The 10,473-nt window shown below is 43.6% G+C and overlaps 1 protein-coding gene across 1 annotated transcript in view; it reads left to right on the forward strand.

Moving 5' to 3' along the window:
- F8 (coagulation factor VIII) overlaps positions 1–10,473 on the forward strand; it is a 105,188-nt gene that overhangs the window by 20,981 nt on the left and 73,734 nt on the right. The window contains exons 5-9 of the mRNA XM_042783081.1: positions 2,974–3,042; positions 3,744–3,860; positions 4,901–5,122; positions 6,803–7,058; positions 7,292–7,463. Of these exons, the coding sequence (XP_042639015.1) occupies positions 2,974–3,042; positions 3,744–3,860; positions 4,901–5,122; positions 6,803–7,058; positions 7,292–7,463 (836 nt within the window). The remainder of the gene's footprint in view (positions 1–2,973; positions 3,043–3,743; positions 3,861–4,900; positions 5,123–6,802; positions 7,059–7,291; positions 7,464–10,473) is intronic.

The following is a 10,473-nucleotide window of genomic DNA, read 5'->3' on the forward strand; positions in this document are numbered from 1 at the left end:
CAACAATAAGAAAACAAAAAAAAAAAACTCAACAATAAGAAAACAAAAATGCATTGACCCATGTTAAAAAAAAAAAAAAAAGAAAAGGAACAAGTTTTTTTAATGGACAAAAGATTTGAAGAGACACTTCACCACAGGAGATACACAAATGGCAAATAGCACATGAAACCAATGTAAAGCACCGCTCACTACATACCTATTAGCAAACCTGAAGTAATACTTTCTCACAGTTAGCTGGCAAAATGCCGAGCGGCAGAAAACAGCACTGGCGGGATGTGCAGTGGTGTACCCGCTGCGGAAGACAGTCTGGCAATTTCTAATAAAGGTACACTTTAGTCTGACTCCTGAGGATTTACCCTAGAAAATGAAAGCTGACATTCACCCAGGACATCTATTTGAATGTTGATGGCCGCTTTCCTAGTGGAACCCCAAACTGGAAACAACCAAAATGTACCTCATTAGGTGAATGGTTAAACAAACTGGACATCCATCCCATGGAATAAAACTCAGCAATAAAACGAAACCAAGTATCAATGCCTTCAACCACACGGACGGATCTCCAACACATTCTGCTTGGCGAAAGGTACTGTAGTATGGCTGAATTTAAATGCTGTCCTCCAAGAGGCAAAACTGTCATGACGGGAACAGTCAGTGGTGGCAGGTTTATGGGTGGGAGGAAGGCGTGTGTATCTGGTGGTGGCACTAGGGGGGTTTGGGGATGTTGGATCTGTTCTGTGGTGGTGGTGGTGGTGGTGGTGGTTACAGGAACCGGAAGCTGTGTTGAATCTCATTGACTTATGTACCTAAAGAAAAAGAAAAGTCAGGTTCATGCTATGAGAATTTAAAAACATAAAGCATTAGAATGTTCTTAGGCAGCTTGACACATAGTTTACAGGTGAGTGGAATTTTCATTTAAAGCTTGTACGGGTGGAGGACTCCATAAGGTTTTCAGAGCTCAGTTTTAAGGTGGAACTTCTGGTCAAGATGGCACAGTATGTTGACACTTTGCTGCTTTCCCATCCTAAACCTCGAGCCCTGACCCCACCTGAAAACCAGCGGCAAAGATAGATAAACCATAAACAGAGAAAAGCAAACAGGTCCGGGCCGGCTGCAAAACAAGACAACTCCTGCTGTGGACCAGAAGCAACTCAGGAACGCAGAGCAATAAAAGAGATGGAAGCGACCGCCGGCTGGAATCTGGACCAGGAAGCGAGCAGTGGTGGCCAAGGGGATGAACGTGCAGAAGATAATACAGCGGTGCTCCTTTGCTCACCAAGCGGACGGGCCCCCGATAGCCCTGGGGAGACAAACCCCGCCCTCCAACAGAGCCTGCGGGGAGGGTGGGTGCAGGTGAGATTTCCCTGAGGTAACCTTTAAACTGGCTCATAACAAAGTCGGGTTGGGTGTAAAGAGACCAACATCATGTGCCCAGGTTCCTTGGGTGCTCAATGCCGTGGCTGTGAAGTGTGGAGCCCAAACACCCTCATCTGGGGCTCTGCGCGTGGCTTTGAGAGCAAAGCTGCTTCCCGAGAATGCAGGCAAGAGCGGAAGTTTTCCTTCTGAGCGATATGATTTCAAACAGCTTTCTGACAGTCTATGATTTTCCAGAGGAAACTTTGTCTGAGTAAGAAAGCAAACAAAGAAGAGTTACTGTGACACTTGACAGTGGCAGTGTGGCATACTGTACGTTGTTACTTTGCAGCTCACTTCACCTGTGTCTGTTGTCCCCACCTGAAAAACAGCAGGGCACATTTGGTTACTTTCTCAATCCAAGCTCATTTTTCCTTTCTAAGCATCAAGGATGCAGGAGTCACAGAAAGAAAAACTCTTCCTGCTCAAAATAAGCCTGCAAACAAAACTTCCAAATCGAGTGAAGAAACGCAATGCTAAGGAAGAGCGCCAACAAAACCAACAATTAAAAGATGATGCAAACCTATTGGTGTCCTGAAAAACTGTAAATACTGATACACCTGGTGTTCATTTGAACTGTGAGTTTAGGTGTTTAATGTGAGCAGTTGTTACTTTGCTCACAACCTTTTGTACAAACACAAGTGTAGCAAAGGCTCTGTATTACTGGCTTGTATCCACATTGTCCATGAACAGTATGAAGGTTTTAGTAATGTTTCCTTTTTCTCTGTTGTTATCTATAGACACACATCTACACATACATCCATATGTATATATGTGTCTATATAAGGAGCCCTGGTGGCGTAGTGCCTAAGGCATTTGACCGCTGACCAGAAGGCTGGAGGTTCAAACCCAACAGCCACTCCTCGGAGGGAAGGTTGGCCAATCTACTTCCGTAGAGATACCGCTCTGGAAACCCGAGGAGGAGTAGCTATGAGTCGGATCCAAGTGGAAGGCAGTGCATTCGTTTTATAACGTAACATGGAGAAAAGACAGATAGACGTAGATATACACACAAATACATGAAAAGTGACTCACTCCCTGCCTGCGAGTCTGACCCGACTCATAGCGACCCTTCCTTGGGTTTCCGAGGCAGTATCACTACAGAAGTAGATTGCCCAGCCTTCCTTCCCAGGAGTGCCTGGTGGGTTTGAACCGCCAGCCTTCTGGTCAGCGGTCACATGCCTTAGGCGCTGTGCCACCAGAGCTCCCCAGACAGCCTTAGTTGTTGTTGTTGTTACGTGCCGTCGAGTCAGACTCGACTCATAGCGACCCCTCCTTGGGTTTCCGAGGCAGTATCACTACGGAAGTAGATTGCCCAACCTTCCTTCCGAGGAGTACCTGGTGAGTTTGAACCGCCAGCCTTCTGGTTAGCAGTCAAGTGCCTTAGGCACTATGCTACCAGGGCTCCTGCGCTTATATAGGAGACCCTCTCCTTCACCCACACCAAAGGAGTGGTGGCTGCACTAGCTGACGAGTCATTGATGAAGCAATGTCGCCACCTAGTGGCAATTTCCTACAACGGGCTTGTTTAATCAGAGACGAATCCTTTCACTTCTTTTTCAGGGACTCTGGCCACAGAAAGGACACCGACCTTGAACGAATTTGTACTACTTTTTGCTGTATTTGATGAAGGTTGGTGAGCTTCAATTTTAATTGTGGGCTCCTGGAAAAAAATAAAATATATTAACTTCATGCAGTACTTGAGATTGTGGGATATTATTGTTCAGAGGTGATTATGGAAAGATCATAAGCTACATTACTGTTCAGGATGCAAATGAAAGACAAGCACCGCCCCATAGGGTTTCCAAGGCTGTAACCATGACAGGAGCAGAGTGCCACAGCTTTCTCTTACAGAGCAGCTGGTGGCTTCCAACCACCGACCCTTTGCTGAGGTGCCAAATGCTTTAACCACTGTCCCACCAGGGCTCTATATGGACAAAAATATAAGACCCAAACCAAACCCATCACCATCAAGTCAATTCCGACTCATAGTGACCACCATTTGGTTTTCAAGGCGGTAAATCTTTACAGAGGTAGTTTGCCCTGTCTTCTTTTTATGGAGTGGTTGTTGGGTTTGAACCTCCAACCTTCAGGTTAGTAGTCAAATGCCTTAGGCGCTGCACCACCAGACCTCCTTATGGAAAACACAGGGAGGGGTAATCAGTTTGAACAAAAAATGACTGCCTTTTCATGATTGTCTTCTCTGTCCCACTCACGGACTTTGAGAAGATATGTCCTCTGTGACCACTTTGCTGAAAAGAAAATGAGAGTGTGCGTCATCTGCACCCCATGAGAGACTTATCTGCCTCTGTCTTTGCCTCCTGCATCATTAGGGAAAAGTTGGCACTCAGAAGCAGATGAATTCGTGCCACAGGGTGTGGACTCTGCATCCACTCGGTCCTGGCCGAAAATGTACACAGTTAACGGCTACGTAAACAGGTCTCTGCCAGGTACGTACATGCTCAAGAATCCTTGGGGTCTACTGAAATCGATGCCAGAACAAATCCCACAGATTCCTGGCCTCTTGCAGCTGATTGTTCCTCCAGTGCCATGAAAATGTGCATCAAGCTCACAATCAGATTTCTGAGTGGACAACCAAGGTTCATAATAAATGAAAATAAAAATTCCTGTGAAGGAAAATGACAGAATTCTATGAGAACATGAAATAAAAGAGTTTGACCTACACCAGAGAATCAAAGAAGGCTTCCCTGAGGATGATAGTGGTTAGTAAAGAGCGTGAAAAAGTTTTAGGAGCCAAAAGAGGTTGTTCAAATATTGCGTGAACCTCTCTCGGCCTTGGTTTCCTCTGCTGTAGGGTTGTGATGAGGAGTGTTATGGTTGCCTAGTGCCAATCTTGTGGGTTCCACCCATCTCTATCTAAACAGAAAGCCTGGTCTTTTTAATGATTGTGAGTTTCGTTGCACATTTCCCCCAGTCTCTGGGACCTCTCGTTGTGGCCCCTTTCAGAGCAGTCAGCAGTGGTAGCCAGACGCCACATAGTTCTTCTGCTCTCGGGGTTGTGCACGCTAGGGTTCATGAACCACTAGTCCTTTGGGATAATTGTTTCCTCGCATCTTTGATGTTCTTCACTCTTGTTTGGTCCAGACAGGCGAGACCAGTAGTTACATTTCAGATGGCCACTCCCAAGCTTTTAAGGTTCCAGTCACAGTTCACCAAACTAGGATGTAGGACATCATCATCTTTGTGGGCTATGGTCCTGAGCACACAGGCCCAGCGACTCATTCCCTCAAGGTGTTTTGTTGTGATGAAGAAGGTTCCGTAACTTTGCCCCCTGTATGCTCTACTATATTCATGGATGTATTTGCAGCACATACAGATACATATGTAGAAAGAGCCTCTGTCAAACCCATATACAGTTGTGGCTAACATTAAAATGTGTAAGGTCAGTTTGTCCATCTTGCACTAGAAAGTGTTTTCTATTTCAGATTTTATACTCTTTAGTTATGGCTGTCTTATTCCTAATTTACAGGTCTGATTGGATGTCACAGGAAGTCAGTCTATTGGCATGTGATTGGAATGGGCACCACCCCCGACGTGCATTCAATCTTACTTGAAGGTCATACATTTCTTGTGAGAAACCATCGCCAGGCCTCCTTGGAGATCTCACCAATAACCTTCCTTACTGCTCAGACACTCCTGATGGACCCTGGCCAGTTTCTACTGTTTTGTCATATCCCTTCCCACCAACATGGTAATATCTATGGGTCTCAAAAATGGATACTGTAAATATGCAGCTCTACTTTGAACGGGATTGACTGCACAGTGTTCAGGAATATAGTGTGTTGCATAGAGTGGCATTCTAGACTTAGAATTATTTCGCACCTACGGAGATCGCCCAGTTCCTAGTTTCCAGAGTAAAAATTGTATCTTGAGTATTAAAATGAATGCAGAGTATTAGTAGCACCTGGTGATGTTTTGTTAAATGCCTGTGGTAGGGGGAGGGGTTAGGGTTAGGGATGAGGAAGGTGGGGAAAAAGAAGAAGACAATATGTCATTGGCTTCATAGCCTGATCTCATTAATTAGACTTCAATACTGTGGAACTGCAGGTAGTAGCTGAAGAGATGTTTTAGGAGAAATTTAGGGAAATGGGAGGTGGGGTAGAACAGGGTATCAGAGCCATCAATAACAGCAACTGCTGGAAGATATCCTAGTGCTCAAGTAGGAGACTGGAGCCACCTGGGGAACCCAGGGCCTGTCAGGTGACAGCAGATACCGGGAGAAGCGACATGGACGCCTAAATCAGTGCGCATACGGGAGGTTTTCCAGGACTACTCGATGGGGAGCTTGCAAAGTGTAAAAAGTCCAAACAAGGCCCTGTGCTCAGAGGGATAGGCTGAGTGGAGATGTACTTTGAGCCTATCTGTGTTGAAGAAAAGTTTGGTTTGTTGTCGTTTGTTTCTTTTGATAGCTTCTCTCCCACTCACTTTAGTCCTCATTGTTCAGTCAACTTGGACCTTGGGCTGAACTGTGTTTAAGGCCATGTGAACTCCAGAGCGGTTGGTTGGTTGCTGCGCCCCATCATCAGTAAAGAAACTCCCTTCTTAAGAGTATTTGATTTACAAAAGAGCCCTGTGGCCTAGATAGGGCAGGGATTATTATCACCCACATTTGATAAAGGCTGCGGATGACACTGATCTCGCTGAAGGCAACTGATCAGAGGCAGACATGCGCTAAAAATATGTGACAGAGTTCCGTGATTCTAAGTTGTACCCTTTCATGTTTTTTATTAATTTCGACTATGTTTTAAATGTGTATGTACACTAGCATTTTTTTTTTCCTGAGAGCTGTTATTAAATTTGTGGCTTGTATTTTGATTCAATGCAGTAAGTATAGAAATCATTGGGTCACCATGTGGGATGGGGACTTGGGCTGGCCTCGATCTGACCTAGGCTTTCAAATGCTGAAAACAGACATTCCTCAAGTCTCCTTGGTTGTAATTTGGGGAGTGGTAGGCTCCTACTTCCGTAGTGATACTGCCTCGGAAACCCAAGGAGGGGTCGCTATGAGTCGGGTTTGACTCGACGGCACATAACCACCACAACAACAAGGCTCAGAGCCAGTTCTAGAAGTGAAAGGTTCATATGTATGACAACAGCAAATGAGTGAGTTGGGAAAAAGCAGTAACACGTGTGGGAGATGAATCCGGCAGAGGATTCGCCAGCAGAAGGGAAATGAGGAGTGCCAAGACCAGAAAGAAACCAGCCAGGACCAGATGCGGGCCAGACGAGCCGTGTACAAGTGGCAACAGATATTGGTGTGCAGAGGGGGTGGGGCACTTAAGAGAGAGCCTTGAAGAATGAATGATATCATAGAAGTAAAGCAAGGAAATCTTGCAGGAATCTGATACCGTTTGATTTGTCGGAATCACAGATGGCATGGAAGCTTATGTCCGAGTAGAGCCTTGCCCAGAAGAAGTCGAAGTACGGAGGAAAAATAAGGAAGAGGAAGATTTTGAGGATGACCTCTATGATTCTGACATGGACGTGGTCAGGTTCGATGATGACACCCCTTCTTTTCTCCAAATTCGCTCATTTGCCAAGAAGCACCCTAAAACTTGGATCCATTACATCGCTGCTGAGGAACAGGACTGGGACTATGCACCCGGAGTCCTGCCCCCCACTGACAGGTAAGCACCTTGGGACTCTTCCTCCATTTTTCTAAACAAATCCTCAGGCCGTGTGTAGGGTTAGGTTCGTGTACGGCATCGGATGGCGGCGACATTAACACGTTTGGAAGCTAATGTAGCTCACTCCTGTCCTGTATAAAATCATACCAATTGTTTTACAGTTGGATTCCAGCCTCCTGTCCCTCACCTAGAATTTTCCGTCCCACATCCTCCTCTTTTTCCCTCTCCTACAGAAGTCATAAAAATCTGTATTTAAGCAACGGTACTCAGCGGATTGGTAAGAAGTACAAAAAGGTCCGATTTATTGCATACACAGATGAAACCTTTCGGACTCGTGAAACTATTCAATATGAATCAGGAATCCTGGGCCCTTTACTTTATGGAGAAGTTGGAGACACATTGTTGGTAAGTTTAGAGAGGATATGAGGGTGGGGAAGAAGAAAATGTCTGGAGGCTTTTAAGTTTCTAAAATACTTCATAATTCAGCCTTGTCCATAGTGGGCATGATCTTTTAAAAATTATAAATGTTACACAAATAAATGCTGATTGTAAAATATGAGTAAAATTTAAAAACTAAATATGCGTATATGGAATAAAAACTTCATGTCACCCAGTAACCTGCTACTCGGAAACAGTTACTGCTCAGGCTTTGACATTTCCAGACGTGTGTATGTGCCCTTCCAGAACTTCTCCCGTTAATCATGGAGTCAGCACATTATGGCTTGGGAGCTAAATTTGGCTTGTGGACTGGTTTTTGGACAGTCTATGAGCTTAGAATGGATTTTCCTTTGTTTGTTTGTTTTTCTTTTTTTAAAAAAATCTTTTATTGTGGTGAAATGTATAGAAGAGAACATTTGCCATTTCAACTATTTACATATGTGTGATCCAGCGCCCTTAATCACATTCATCATGTTGTGTAACCGTCACCACTATCCAGTTCCAAATTTTTATCTTTTCAAAGGGTTGTAAGGAAAAGATGAATATGTGACAGAGACCAGATAGACCTTGCAAAACCTAGAGTGTTGACTATTCTGCCCTTTCCAGATAATTTTTGTATTAAGGATGCTTAATCTGCAAGTTTAATCCACCAGCCACTCCTCGGAAGGAAGAAGGGGCAATCTACTTCCGTAGTGATACTGCCTCGGAAACCCAAGGAGGGGTCGCTATGAGTCGGGTCTGACTCGACGGCACATAACAACAACAACAAAATCTGCAAGTAACAGAATACTCAATGAAGCACGATTTAAACAAATAGGAGTTTATGTTTTTCACAAGGAATTTGGAGATAGATGGTGGGTTGCATCAGGATGTCCTAAAGGATGCCAGTTCTTACAGGGCAGCTCCGTTACCTAAAGCGACAGTGCCTTTCAACAGTTCTGCCCCAAAAGAGACTCTGAAGTTCTTTGTCAATATACTGTCAATATAGTGCTGCAACTGTTTTTGAATTATCTTTAGTAAGATTTGACGTGCATGTGATATTAACGATGTTGTTCAATAATTTCCACATTCTGTGGGATCACCTTTCTTTGGAATGGGCACAAATATGGATCTCTTCCAGTCAGTGGGCCTGGTTGCTGTCTTCCAAATCTCTTGGCATAACTGAGTGCTGAGTGAGTGCCTCCAGCAGAACATCTGTTTGTTGAAACATCTCAATGGGTATTCAGTCAATTCCTGGAGCCTTGTTTTTTTTTACCAATTCCTTCAGTGCAGCTTGGACTTCTTCCTTCGGTACCATTGGTTCTTGATCATATGCTACCTCCTGAAATGGCTGAACATCGACCCGTTCTTTTTGGTACAGTGATTCTGTGTATTCCTTCCATCTTCTTTTGATGCTTCCTGCATCATTCAATATTTTGCCCATAAAATCTCTCAATATTGCAACTCGAGGCTTAATTTTTTTTCTTCAGTTCTTTCAGCTTGAAAAATGCTAAGCATGTTCTTCCCTTTCAGTTTTCCAACTCCAAGTCTTCGCACATTCCATTATAGCAATTGGCTTTGTCTTCTTGAGCTGCTCTGTGAAATCTTCTGTTTAGTTCTTTTATGTTGTCATATCTTCCATTTGCTTTAGCTATGTTCCACTCAAGGGCAAGTTTCAGAGTCTCTTCTGACCCATTTTGGCCTTTTCTTCCTTTCTCATCTTTTTCATGACCTCTTGCTTTCTTCATGGATGATGTTCTTGATGTCATCCCACAGTTCCTCTGGTTTTCGGTCACTGGTGTTCAATGCATCAAACCTATTCTTTAGATGGTCTCTAAATTCAAGAGTGATATATTTAAGATCATATTTTTGCCCTCATGGACTTGTTTTAACTGTCCAACTTCAAGTTGAACTTGCATATGAGCAGTTGATGGTCTGTTCCACAATCAGCTCCTGGCCTTGGCTGAAGGTATTGAGTTTCTCCATTGCCTCTTGCCACAGATGTAGTCAATCTGACTCCCGTGTAGTCCATCTGGTGAACTCCACGTGTAAACCCACCATTTGTGCTGTTGCAAAAACGTGTTTTCAATGAGTAAGTCATTGGTTTTGCAAAAATTATATCTTGCGATCTCCAGCTTTATTTCTGTCACCAAGGCAAAATTTTCCAACTACTGGTGATTCTTCTTTGTTTCCAACTTTTACATTCCAGTAGGTAATAAGCGTATAAAAAGTTGAATTGGCAAAAGTTATGTGATAGATATATTTACAACAATGACAAAAAAGGGCAAGACTTGTACACTGCAAACTATGTCTTTGTTGAGATAATTGTAGTACTTGTATGTGTTCATTTTTTATATTTAGATCATTGATCCATTTGTAGTTTATTCTTGCATATGGTGTGAGTTATCAATCCTATTTTTTTTTTTTTCCCCAGCGACTAACCAGTTGTCCCAGCACCATTTACTAAAAATAATTCATCTTTGCCTCAGGGATTTGAGATGTCACCTTTATCATATAATTGTTACATGTACTTGTGTCTATTTCTGGATTTTCTACAGGAAGTAGAAAGGGAATCTAGACAACTTGAATCTGACTGTAAAATTTTATTGAGAATAACCAGTAAACAAGAAGAGGTGTTAGGATTAGCTTTGAGCAGATTTTAACAACAAAGAATATGATCACGTGTGCATATAAATGGGTAGATTTGATGGTGGGAAGATGAGACAGTTCTGTTCTTTTCTCAGTGAGAGAAAAAAAAAAAAAAAAGCCCCTGAGAGTGAGGAGGAGCAAGCAGATATTAAATAGTCAGCTACAGGGCTGGGAAGGTGTGTTGCTAGGCAAACATCATAGGATACCAGGTAGTTTAGGTGGTCATTGGAGATCTGTGGTCATGAATTTAAAGAGGCTAGTTGGGAGCTCTGGTAGCATAGTGGCTAAGACACTTGCCTGCTAACCAGACGGCTGGCGGTTCAAACCCACCAGCCACTCCTTGGAAGGA

Source organism: Orycteropus afer, unplaced genomic scaffold (genome assembly GCF_000298275.1).
Source record: "Orycteropus afer afer isolate SDZICR_OR568_19922 unplaced genomic scaffold, OryAfe1.0 scaffold00647, whole genome shotgun sequence".
Taxonomy (NCBI): Eukaryota; Metazoa; Chordata; class Mammalia; order Tubulidentata; family Orycteropodidae; genus Orycteropus; species Orycteropus afer.